This window comes from Hippoglossus hippoglossus, chromosome 22 (genome assembly GCF_009819705.1).
Source record: "Hippoglossus hippoglossus isolate fHipHip1 chromosome 22, fHipHip1.pri, whole genome shotgun sequence".
In the NCBI taxonomy this organism is placed as follows: Eukaryota; Metazoa; Chordata; class Actinopteri; order Pleuronectiformes; family Pleuronectidae; genus Hippoglossus; species Hippoglossus hippoglossus.
The window spans coordinates 25,912,542-25,926,557 of record NC_047172.1 but is presented as its reverse complement, the minus strand read 5'-3'; the positions used below and the strand labels follow the sequence as shown (position 1 = coordinate 25,926,557).

Below are 14,016 nucleotides of genomic sequence, written 5' to 3'. Positions count from 1 at the left end.
TGGATTCCCTCCCAGCGTCTGAGCACAGCCTCTTTCAGCATCCTACGATGGTATGAAGACATTGCTCGTGATGGGGGCCGCTGAGTCGGCTTTCCTGTTGATCACTGTGTTGCACGAGTACTTATACCCCATGAAGGGCGTGGTCACAGGGTTAACATGCATTGTTTTCAGTAAGTGATCCTGAGAGTATTGCACTGTCTGGGGGAAGAACTTAGGACAGCATTGTAGGTGGCTGCCAAATTGGGAGCGAGGCAGAGTATATACTCACAGATACAAGCCCCGGGCCACCCCCGCCCCCACTTACTCACACAGGGAGAAACAGACAGTGAAGATGAGATGAGAGAGGAGAGCTTGTTAACTTGAACGTGGCAGTAAATGTCGAACAGTGGAAACAAAAGGTGTGAATACAGAGTTTCCAGGGACCCCCAATGCAGCGTTGAAACCCGCATTGGAAAGAAATAATCCTGGTAGCGGTGTGCAAAGTCTGCGTAGGTAGAGGCACATGAATGCACTTAGGCTATCTTTGATCAGAATGTCCAGTAAATTCACAGATGAAAAAAGTGTGAAATAAGATGGAGTTGTTCCTTTTATATTAACGAGCTTTGGATACTGTAGCAAAACACTGAATTAACAAACAAAACAAGATAAAACAAAGCGAACATATGCATTTCCCAAGACATTATGGGAGATATTATAGGAAATAGTGATTCATGGATTTACCCTGATGACTGTAACTATAGAAGGATGTAGAAGTCTTGAACAAACCACACAAAAAGTAAACAACTACATTTCAAAGTAACCATCAGTGAGAATAACATGTAATCCACCTCCTGTTTTAGAAACCCTGCTGGATTCAATGTTAAAGGAAACTTACTTCAAGTGTGTTCTGTTGGATCTTGAGTTCTTTGGCACTGAGGGTTGCTCTCTTGGTGCTGAGGATCCCTGAGAGGAGTTCATTCCCTTTGCACAGCCACGCCTCAAACTCATTCCTTCTGGATTTGCAGTGTCCTGTGTTCCCCTGGAAAACCCCAAACAACTTTGACAACGCATACAAAAGAGGACTCTTAAACAGCACACACCAACACTGTATGAGGTTAGCAGGTGTTTTACATTCTTTTTGAGTTTAAATCAGAATATTTGGCTGATGTGTGGACTGCAAATTAGTTAGCGGGAAATGCTTACCACAGCAAACAATTGTAACCAGATTTCTGTACTTGTTTTCTTTCATTTGTCATTTTATATCACAAACAATTGCAAAATGGGTGTAAAGGTGTTTATAGCAAAACAAAGCTAATCAATGCTCTGAAGTTTAACTTGGAGACTATGGAGAAAAAGTGAATAGGGTCACAACTAGTCTTTCCCTACGAGTCTACAAGTTGACAGCTTCCCTATTATTTGCTTATGGTCTCAGCTGGGGCTCTTTGTATAAAATGATATATTTACTACTTTGTTGTCAATTTTATGTGTGTGGTTGTTAGAGCTTTACAGCCTGTCACATTTGAACAATCAGTACAAAGAATTAACTATTGTGTCCAACAAAAGTTTGATACTAATTTAACCAAGGGGCAGGAAATATGAACACCTGGGCTTAGCCCTTCCCCTGCCTTCTCAATAGCCGATTTTGCCCCCTCACCATAGCTCACCTTTGCAGTTAATGCTGCTACTCCTCTGTCTCCAATCAAGATGCGATTGTCAGCCCCTGTTGATTTATTATCAGGCCATTCATCTGTGTCTTTGGGAACACCCTGGCTGCCATGAATGCTCAAAGCCGAGGAATCTATTTCATCTCCATTAAATGAGTGCCGACTGTCCTTCTCTGTCCTTGATGGAGTGAAATGTTCATCATCTTGTGCAGCCAGCATGAGGTGGCCTTCAGCATGGCCCTGGATCCATGCACTCCGCCCCGTCAGCACCCCCTCCCCTGCCTCTCCCTCCAGATTATCTCCTTGTCTAGGCCCAGGGCTTGCAAAAGCTCCAAACTTCTCTGTTGACTGATCTTGTTTTTGGCCTCTCTGACTCCTTGAGCCTCCTGCCAGGAACTCACTGTCCTCCTCCCCGAGACTGAGTTCTGTTAGGAATGAGCTGTCTACAGACAGGCCTCCATCCTTCCATGCTGTCGGCTCCATGGAGCTGTTCAGTAAACTGAGAGGAAAAAAGAAATACAACGGGGTAAGGGTTTGCATACCTCACCAGTTCAACATTTGTGTGTCTAATACATCACAACAACACAAAGAGACTGACAGAAAAGATGAGCTTTATATAACGGTGCGGCGCTGATCATTTATCATTGTGGAAATCCTGAATACACATTTTTCTCACCACTGTTCCACAATAACCAGTTGGTTCACCAACTCTTCTCTCTGTTTCACTTTCTGTTTCTGCTTGTGTGAGTAATAATTACTTTAATGGTAACAGTTGTTCGTCTGTGTGTCAGCAGGATAACTCACACAAATTTTGTGGAGGGGTGCCTTTGTGAAGAAGAAATCTTCTTTGTCAACCTGGAAAAACCATCAGGAGGTGGTCAATGGCATCAGCCACCCACAATGCTATCCTATGTTCTGTCCCTAGACAACTCAATACCCATCCATTATTTGATTCTTACAGTATTCCTGGCAGTATTGACTTTTACTTAGTGCAGCTCAGCAGGAAAATCTGACTCCCTTTACCTTTTTGTAATTAATCATGGGTCTGATGATATGCAATTAATAACCCCAACTCTTCTAATAAACACTAGGCAGATAGGAAAACCTGAGAACTGAGCCAGCTGATAGCCAGCCTTATAGTACACGTTATCCAGTAAGGCCAGGGTTAGGTTAATATCCTGGGTATGTTGAACTTCATAGAACTTGAGCTTAATTGTACAGGTCCCTGATGGATTTAGGCTATGTCTTTTTGTCATCAATGTTTTGCACCTGATAAAATAGATGTACATTATCTGGCCTCTGCGATCCCAACCCCTCCAAAAAATATCTGTCAAGCTCTAGTATAATTAGCAGATTGAAAAAAAAAAACATCATCCAAGGGGAAGACATGAATTTAGTTAGCCTCATTTTATCATCACCTGTGTGACAACAATGATAAAGGACAAGAGAAAACGTGATCATAGACTGTAGAAGAGGGCAGTTCTATCTGCAATGTGACCCTTCCCCTCCCAAATTCCTCTAAGGTGGGAGAACCGGCATGATTCTAAGACTTTCAGACAAAATATCCCACTCCATTCAATTTTAGGTGTTTGGCATCTTTTCACACTCATTCAGCATTTGTGGAACAGTCTTTCGCAACATCACCACACAATTTTTTCAGATACCTGTGAAGATTGAGACTCATGTTGTAGAGGGACAACCAGGACTTTCGTAGCCGCTTCATGTCTTGCAGAATGTGTATCTGCCCCTCCTTTGAAGTCCTCTCCAAAACCCCCTGACCCTGGACCTCCATCTGCTGCAGCTGAATCTCCTTCTCTGGAAATTCTCCCAGTGCTCTCTGTGGACAGGGACATATAGTGGTCAGAGAGAGAAAACATGAGTTAACAGTCAGACTTCTTTAACAGTCAGACTTCATCATGGAGTAATCATTATGTCTTATTTGTTGAAGCCACCATAAATTGTATTTCTTGTGTTTTAGTGGTTTTCATACAATGTGACATTTTGCATCACTGTATGAAATATTTTCAGTATAAAGTCACAGCATATCTGCAGTATATTGTGCATTATCTTTTGCAGAAATATCTATTCTTCTGTGAAGTACACACATTTGTCAAATAAAAATCTCTAACCCCAACACTGAGTCTGGTTCTACTAGAGGTTACTTCCACTTTTGTCAAGTGCTAGCCCATTGTGGAAACTGTTGTTTCTCTGTAATATTGTAAGGTCTTACTGTGTAAAGTGCCTGAAGATAATGCATGTTGTGATTTAGCCCTATTGAAATACAATCTAATTTAGCCAGTAGCAGAGAATATCGTTACCTGACTTTCACTAGTTGATGGCACTGACGTTTTTATTGAATAATCACAAATGAATATAACACCCAAGTTGTAATTAATAAGGATTATGATGATTATTATGACAAAAATATCAAGCGCAGTTCCAAGGACACCTTTTATCCAAGAAGGGGAACCGGAACGGAGAAGGTCCCCTCCTCTGGCCAAGAGTGGTCAGTTGGAGCAAGCCCAAGACTGGGAAATGCTTACAATGCTTACAAAAAGCGTACAGTCCCATCACACATTGTCACCACCATCCTAAGACCACACTTGGACCAACACCTTAGTTGTTTTTATTTGGTTTTTAATCTATGTAGGGCACTTATGCAAATTTCCCCATTGCGGGATTAATAAAGGACTTCTTAATCTTAATCTTAGGACATAAGTGCTACATAAATACGGTCTGTTACAACCCTTCACTTGTGAGGGGAAGGGGAACATAAAAAACAGATGTTAATGGTTAAAATAACTTATTTATTCAAAAAAAGTTTGGAATCAGAATGCAAAAATACAAAGGTGAGGGCTGAAGGATGCTGCCCAAATAAAAGACATAAATTTAACTTAAAGAGTACTAAATTTAGAGCTAACTATTAAAAAAAAAAGCAGGAACTAGAGATTGAAACAAAAATCCTCACTATCTAATCTATTACCAAATACAAAGAGGGCAGCTCCCCTGAACCTAGTGTGACTACATGAAACAAACCTACCGTGCAAGCAATTAAAACAGTTTGTAAATCTAATACCCTGGCCCAGTCTCCAGTAGATTGGCTAGAAACTCACTAATACCTCATACAATACCATTACAATCAGGCTAACAACATCAGCATGTTATGTCGTACAATAATAGAGTATTGTTGAGCATGTTTTGCGAGCTGAGTGCAGCTGTCATGACTAGCAGGTTGCCTGGACTTAAATAATATTTGGGTTTCTGGCATCCCAGGGATTGGCGGAGCGGGGGACTGGGGCCTACCAATCAGAGAATGAGCAGCAGGCGAAGGTGAGGGAAGGCCACGGCTTCCCCAGCTAGAGTTAACCATGGACCACGGAGGGCACACCTTAATATACATACATTTCCACAGTAGAATTTAGTCGGAGGAGGCGGAGCGAGATTTGACGGAGCGACGCGGCTACGTCCAATATCTGTTTTCAAATTCTCTGTTTTCTTTCTATTCTCTTCTTTTTCTCTTCTTCCGAACAATGATTGGCTGACAGAAAAAACCCATCAATGATCAGAATTTCTTCCATGTATCATCTAGGGCAGCAGGGCTCTTCTATTCTTATTCAATTTGATTGCCGGTTACTAACCAGATGCCCGCTGCTATCTTGAATTAGGCAGAAGCAGTAGATTCATGTTCAACCACCAATCAGAAGCTTTCACCCGCCCCTCACTTTTGATGACTGAGTTGACAGTTTTATTTTGTTCTGTCCAGCAGGTTACGCATAGGATAAATAAAAGTATAAATAAATAAATGAATGTATAAATAAATAGATAAAATTTGAAATATATAAATAGCTGTATAAATAAATGTGTAAATAAAATTCGAAATATATAAATAAATATATAAATAAATGTATAAATAAAAAACAAAATACATAAATAAATGTATAAATAAAAAACAAAATACATAAATAAATGTATAAATACACATTTAGTAATTTATTTAGGCATTTAATTATATAATTATGTATTTACTTATCCTTTTATTTATATAATTATTTATGTATTTATATTAGGGCTGTCGACGATTAAACGATTAAAATTTGTCATCAGGGTAATCACAGGGTAGCTGTGATTAATCACAATTAATCACCATTTCTAAATGCCTGAAAAAAAACCATTTTCGCTTTATATTGTTGTGGGAACAGAAAGATAAATGACAGAAGGCAAACATAGGATGATGTTATGTTATCAAACTCAAAGATGACCTTTATCCTAAACAATTGGGTCATCTTAGCCTTTGCCCTTCTTTTTATTTAGCAAATATAGGATGGTTGAATAATATTCTTTTCAAACAAATCAAAAAAAACAACCAAACTTTTACAAAATTAAATGTGAATGTGAAATCTGAATCTGAGCCCATCTGTAGAAGCAGTGTTGAGCCAGTTCACTCTTAATAAGAACGAGTTCCAAGTTCAGTTCATGCAGATGAAAATGAACTAGTTTACGTTCATAGTTCATTTTTTATTGGGATGATTTAGGTGACAAACGTACGGTCATATGTTTGGTTATGAATCGATGGTGTCGGATCATGTCTGTGTGTCGCTCCCCTCATTTTAACACTGAGTCCTGACTGAGCGTCACGTCTCGTGTTGTACTGAGCACAACATGTTGACGAGTCATTTTCATGATGTTTAAATGCAGCCTCATAAACTCCTGAGCGAATCAAACAAACACTAAGTTACTTCATGTGCTGATCAGGTCCTGATAACTAGTGGTGAGTGTTTATTAGTTCAAGTGAGAGCAGAGTGGAGGAGGACACAGAAACTCCAGCTCGGTACAAACCAGCTGCAGCTTCTGCTCTGATCATGATGCAGCGGCGCTGATCACTGAGCAGCTGAGACCAGAGAAACTCTGTGTTTCACTGTTCTTCTACAAAGTCATTATCATCATTATCTTGTTAGATACTGGTTTTCACTGTGGGCAAGGCTAACAAGCTTGGCAAGCTTTTAGCTCTTAACTTGCAGACTTCAACTTAACACTGATTTCTCTCTGTATCTCTTCCGTTCGCACTGCGCACTGCAAACCAAAACGAGCAAAACCAAGCACCCCCCACCATCTCCTCAAGCTCTCCATACATTGCCTAAGTTTACAAATTCTGTTGTTTTTACCCAGTTTGAGTTTACACGTGTCCAATGACACGGTAGGGGTCTGTGTGTGTCGCTGTGTGTGTGTCAGCACAAGAGAAAGGGTAAGAGAGCGAATGGAGTCAGGAAAAACTGAATTAATGAATGAATGTGCGAAGCTATGAAGAAGGATTTTACTCATCTAAGAGAAGTATCAATCATTATGTGGTGATCAGGGTTAATATTGTGGCGGTCATTTCAAACAAATCAACATTTAAACTGTTGCGGGTCAGAGACATACACAAGAACTATAAGTTCTTCTAAAAACTGCTGATTGTGAGCACAGAGTCGAAGAAAAACACACAAACAGACCTCTGCTTCATGTTGGCGGCCCTCTATGCTCCATTGTCCCGCAGAGCTGTGAAATGACTTCAACTTCTGCTTCATGATCATCAGCCACTTCTCTATGTTCAGCAGGCTGTCATGGAAGCTCTCATGAACTGCAATGCTCTCCTCACTCTCATTCACCTTTGTCTGCAAACAAAAAAGTAGGTAAGAGAAAATAATTAGAAGCATCACACCAACGTAAGAGTATGTTATATTATTTCCCTTCTGCTTTTGGCTATTTGAACTGCTCTCTTGTTATGCTAGTAATAAATAGACTAACAACATTCATTCACAAAAGTGACATGAGCATTTCACCCTGATTGAATTTAGTAAAATTGTTGAAAAAAGTCCTGCACTCAAAACCTTTCATAAGCAAAAGTTTAGTAAATGACACTTAAACGATCTAAAACAAGTAAACAGTGTTTTCCTATCCATATTTATAAATATCTTCATTGCTGAACTTGTGGATGGCAAGTTGGAGACAAGAAAAACACTGACAGTGACTTTCTCCTCATTTGAGGACTCTGTTATGGGCATCATCAGGAAAGTCAATGATATCCTTCAACAAGAGGACTCACTAATCCTCACTTATGGCCAGGGAAACAAAATCTTTGAATGAACCAGAGGTATAAACACGTATTTTACTAAATACTCCAAGTAAATCTAACATTGTTTCATGCAAAACTGCCCCAATTTTTCAAGTAAAATGAAAGGAAAGTACTTTTTGTGAAGGAAGAAGACTTACTGCAGTGACAAGGAAGAAAAAAGAGGGGACTAAGGTACTAAAGCTGGATTAGCATTTTTTGCACGTTATTATATTCGCCAAAACTGGTAGGTGAGGAGCATTTTTTTTCTGTCGGATGTTTTGCCAATTTAGACCACAAAACGAGTAGTCACATATTATTCCAGGTAATAATTTTGTCTGGAATCAACATTGACTAGACTTATCCACAACCCCATTTTGATTAATGTGTCAATCAAAAATAATGATTAAAAACAGAACAACATATGTGCATAAAATAATCTGGATTTGAAATATTAGGTTTACAATGACACGATTAGTAATTGATTAGGTTAAAATTATTACATTTCTACTTTAATAAAGGATGTTTTTAAGAACAAGTACAATACCTGCCCCTCCCCCTACCCTGCCAGCCCAGCTGCAACCCCCCTCATCTTCTCCCCCAGTACACTACCCCAACCCCTCCTACACAGCACTAAGCTCTCAGCCACCCATCACCACCAGCCCCCCTTCCCACTCCAGCACACCCACCCACTGCTCCAAATTGTCTCTCACAAAAAAAACAGGTGAGAAAAGAGAGTACCACAGCTATGGAAGACCTCCTGCGTGGTACCGGTGCCAAAGACTCTGCACCTAAAAGACCTCAGCAGCTACAGGCCGGTGGCACTAACATCCCACCTGATGAAGACCCTGGAGCGGCTCGCCCTAAAACACCTCCGCCCCCTGGTGGGACCATCGATGGACCCGCTGCAGTTCGCCTATCAGCCTGGCATCGGGGTGGATGACGCCGTCATCTATCCACAACACAGAGCTCTTTCTTATCTGGAGAAGCCTGGGAGCACTATGAGGATCATGTTCTTTGATTTCTCCAGTGCTTTCAACACCATTCAACCGGCACTTCTGAGGGACAAACTGGAGCATGCTGGAGTGGATATGCACATTACATCCTGGATATTGGACTACCTGACCAACAGACCCCAGTATATGAGGATCCGGGACTGTGTGTCGGACATGGCTGTCTGCAGTACGGGGGCCCTGCAGGGAACGGTCCTGGCTCCATTCCTCTTCACCCTCTACACTGCAGACTTCACCTAGAACTCACCCTCCTGTCACCTGCAGAAGTTCTCTGATGAGTCTGCGATTGTCGGCCTCATCACAGACGAGAACGACAGGGAATACAGAGGACTGATGCAGGACTTTGTGGACTGGCGCCAGCGGAACTGCCTCCAGATTAATGCGGGGAAAAGAAAGAACTGGTGGTGGATTTCCGCAGGCGCAGACACTCCCTCCCGATACCGGTGAACATCCAGGCAAGGGACATAGAGTCAGTGACCTCATATAAGTACCTGGATGTTCACCTGAACAATAAACTGGACTGGACCGATCATGCCAGAGCAGATTACATTACATTACATTTCATTTAGCTGACGCTTTTATCCAAAGCGACTTACAATCAGTGCATTCAACCATGAGGGTACAAACCCAGAACAACAAGAATCAAGAAAGTAAAATTTTCTTCAAGAAAGCCAAACTAAAAAGTGCTATAGGTAAGTGCCATAAGTGCTACTAAATCGCTACTATCTGCTGAGGAGACTGAGGTCTTTTGGAGAGCAGGGGGCGCTCCTGAAGACTTTTTATGACTCTGTGGTGGCATCTGCCATCTTCTTTGGAGTAGTTTGCTGGGGCAGCAGCATTTCAACTGCTGACAGGAAGAGACTGGACCGACTGATTAGGAGGGCCAGCTCGGTCCTGGGATACCCGCTTGAATCAGTGGAGGTGGTGGGACAGAGGAGGATGATGGCAAAGCTGTCTTCTCTCATGGACAACCAGTCCCACCCCCTGCAGGACACCATCACAGCCCTGGGCAGCTCCTTCAGCACAAGACTGATCCACCCTAAGTGTCTGAAGAAGAGGTATCGCTGGTTGTTTCTTCCTGCAGCAGTAAGACTGTACAACCAGCTCTGCTCCAAGTAAAACTACATGCACCCCCACTATGGACTGTCACTTTAACATTTCTCAACTGTGCAAAATTCACTGTACTATATGGTTTTGTATTTATATAACGCTTTTCTAGTCTTGATGACCACTCAAAGCTCTTTACAGTACAGTTTTACATTCACCCATTCACACACACATTCATACAGTGCATCTATTAGCAGCACTTTGTTGTTCTATGAGGGGCAATTCAGGGTTCAGCATCTTGCCCAAGGACACTTCGGCATGCAGATGGGGAGACTGGGGATCGAACTGCCGACCTTCAGGTTGGAGGACGACCGCTCTACCCCTCAGCCACAGCCGCCCATGAACTATATTCATTTAAAAAAAATTCTGTGCAATATAAACGGTTATGTGAAATCCATTCACTGTACATATTCTGACACATAATATATTTCTCTTCACTGTATATACTGGTTTAATTAAATTAATATTTTTTCTATATATTTGTTGTATATTTCTATTTCTTTATATCCCTTCACCCAAGTACTGCATGCTACTTATGTGATGTCTTTCTGCTGCTGTAACATTGCAAATTTACTAATAAAGGACTTCTGAATAGAATTAGCTTGTACATTTTGTTTGTTTTTCAGTTGATGGGAAGATACAAGAAGTGTCCACTACAATGAAGGGGCTGATGGTGTTAGCAAATTCCAACCACAGGACAAGAGTGTCCCTGTTAGAGGCCCAAGCAACAGCTGTTAGAAATGCCTTGAAAGCTGTTCAACATGCATTCACTTTGTGAATTCTTATTTAGCAATGACTGACAAGCACTGATAATCTTCTGAAGGAAGGAAAATCTCAGAATTGGTATTACAAACTACCACAAATGTGCTTGCATTAAATAAACAGATTGTGCCATGGACAAAGTTCTTTCCCTGAAGAAATAGACATTTGCATTATAAAAAACTTTATTTTAAAATAAATTATTCTGTCCTCACTGTTAGACCTGAGCACAGCTAATAACAGGTGTATTGTCTTCATTATAGAGATGTTTCCTTCAAAATATCAACAGAGTGAAACTAGAACAGAAATAAAACATATTTGTCAGACACTTAGCAATGGTAAACTACAGTAAGTTATACAGCTACCTAGCCACCATGCGGCTATGCACATAAACATTGTTACATACTTAAAGGCAATGCTTGAGGAGCATGCTCTGAGGTCAAGATCCTTTAGGCCCTTTGCAAGGTCCTCTTTAGTAAATGCCTTTATTACCTTGATGCAATTAAGTGCAGCTTTAAATTGGACGCAGCCAGCATTTCTTGGGCTTTCTTGAGAACTGAAATTGCCTCATCTTCAGAAGCAAATGAAATAAAACCATCATCAAGGTAAAAATATCGCTCCACAAAGCATCTTGTCCTGCAGGTTCATCCATGGTACCAAAGGATGTTTCTGTGATCTTCTCGTATCAAGAAACAATGAAACATGTGTGTGATGTCAGCAGTGACTGACATTTTTTTCCCACGGAACCGCATAGGCACGCCCAATAGCCTGTTGTTAAGAATGAGACCTCTAAGAAGGACATCGTTTAGAGACACTCTATGTCGGTAATGCAACTCTATGTTGTTTGCCCTCTGCTAGCGAGTGCTGTAGTCGAAGACCACCTGGTCTGGCTTATGAGGGGGATAAACTCCAAAGAAGGGAAGGTAGCAGCATTCCTCTCGCTCATCTAGTGGTGGTGCCAGTTCTGCATGTCCATTGTCAAATATGTTTAGCATGATGTCCACAAAGTGTTGTCTCATTTCAGGTCGTTTCTTCAGCATGTGACAAACTGAGGCGAGGCGTTGGATGACTTTTTGTCTGTTAGTAGGGAGGCATGGTCTCTGCGAGAGGCAACGGATCCACCCAGCTGTTTGTGTCATCCTGGTCAACATCCTTCTCCAAGACCTGTTCTTCTATTGAGTAAGCAGGTTTTTCATCTGGCTTGTGCATTGAAAGACTGTCTCTCTGTGGCATCAGCTTGCCTGTTCCCTTGCCCCAAAAATGGGAAAGTTAGTCTTCTGAGAGCCTTGACAGCTGAAGCTTTCGTTTACTTAGATTCTGTTTTGGCATGGCAAAAGGTAGCTTAGTCGGCCATTGTCATAGATGTTTGTCTTGAGAACGGTCACATGCCAAGGTCTGTGGACACCGTCAAGACAAACGTCACCAACAATTGGAAAACGTTTTGGAGGAAACCAGGTCTTGGGATGGAGCGGCTCTATTAACTTGGAATATAACTCAGCTTATAAATCCAAACTGACAACCCCGATTTGGGACAAGGAGGCAGAGCTACAGTCCTACACACTTCTCTGCGCTCCCACTAGATCAGTCACACAACCACAACCCCATAGAGACTGTGTCTGCCCCCGCCCCATTAGATTATTTGAATCAAAAATGAACAGAGGGAGAATTCCACACAAAACACTAATACAAATTAACAAAACCTCTGCAACAACACAACAAAGCAAGATAATTAAATGTGGACTCTTGAACGTAAAATCATTGCCATCAAAAGCTGTTTTAGTTAATTAATTAATCTCAGATCATAATATTGATTTACTATCTATCACAGAGACCTGGCTGCATCCTGAAGAATATGTCAGCATAAATAAAATCTACTCCCCCCAGTCATATAAACATATCACATTCCTCGAGAATCTGGCCGAGGTGGTGGAGATGCTGCTATTTTTAACTCCAGTTTATCCATTAATCCTAAACCTAAACTAAACCATAACTATTTGTGAACAGAGTTTTTATCAAGCCTAGTCTTAAAAAACAGATGTAATTATTGAAGGTGACTTTAATATTAAGTGTTAACAATGATAATGAAAGCCTTAGTTTTGCATTTATTTCAATATTAGACTCAATTGGTTTCAGTGTGTACACCAACCCACTCACTGTTGTAACCAACCATTTGACATTGTACTATCATATGGTGTCAAAATTGAAAATCTAATAGTACTTCCACATAATCCTTTGTATCAGACCATAATTTAAACCTTTGATTTCTTATTATCAGACTACATGCCATTAATCCAAAACTAATTTTCTAGATGTCTATCTGATAGAAATTTAAGGAAATATTTCCAGTTACATTTAACTCAGTATCATCAATCTATATAACTGACGAATTCTTTAAAACCCTAGTTCAACTGAAATTGACCATCTTGTCACTAGCTCGTTAAACTCACAACAACAAACATTAGACTCCATAACGCCTCTAAAAAAAGAAGTGTGTAAAACATAGTAAATTAGCTCCCTGGTATAATTCCAACACGTGAATTAAAACAAGCTTCAAGAAAACTAGAAAGGAAGTGGCGCTCCAACAACTGTGTTGAAAATCACCTATCCTGGAAAGATAGTGTTAAAGTATATAAGAAGGCCCTCCACAAAGCAAGAGCTGCCTACTACTCCACATTAATAGAAGAAAAAAACAAAACATGTTTCTCTTCAGCACTGTAGCCAGACTGACAGAGAATCACAGCTCCATTGAACCCAGTATTCCTCCATCCCTGAATAGCAATATATATATGAACTTCTTTAATGATTCTAAATACAATTCTAACTATACAAAATAAAATCTACAATCTCCTGCCCTCAATTGATGCTTAAACATCATCAAGCACAGAAATCTCAGGAACAGCTGAGAATCCTACCAATAATTTTGACAGCTTCTCTGTGATCACCCTTGATCAGCTGATTTCAATCATCTCATCGTCTAAAACCACAACTTGTATTTTAGATCCCACCCCTACAAAGTTACTTAAAGAAATGTTGCCCCTAATAATTAGGGGCAAATACTTACCACAATCATTTCAGCTAGCTGTAATCAAACCCCTTCTCAAAAAACCACCCTGGACCTGGACGTTTCAGCCAACTACAGACCGATATCCAACCTCCCCTTCCTGTCTAGAATCATTGAAAAGGTTGTAGCCAATCAGCTGTGTGAGTTTCTCCAGGAAAGTAATGTATATGAAGACTTTCAGTCGGGGTTTAGAGCCAATCACAGCACAGAGACAGCCTTGGCAAAAGTCACTAATGACCTTCTAATAGCTTCAGATCAGGGATTTGTGTCTGTCCTCGTCCTGTTAGATCTTAGTGCAGCATTCAACACTATTGACCATCACATTTTACTACAGAGACTAGAACA

General features: G+C 40.8%; 1 protein-coding gene across 1 annotated transcript in view; it reads right to left on the bottom strand.

The window, feature by feature from the left end:
• syne3 (spectrin repeat containing, nuclear envelope family member 3) overlaps window positions 1-14,016 on the bottom strand; it is a 76,260-nt gene that overhangs the window by 8,003 nt on the left and 54,241 nt on the right. The window contains 4 exon segments of the mRNA XM_034577102.1: window positions 875-1,018; window positions 1,644-2,142; window positions 3,308-3,480; window positions 7,133-7,294. Coding sequence (XP_034432993.1) covers window positions 875-1,018; window positions 1,644-2,142; window positions 3,308-3,480; window positions 7,133-7,294 — 978 coding nt within the window.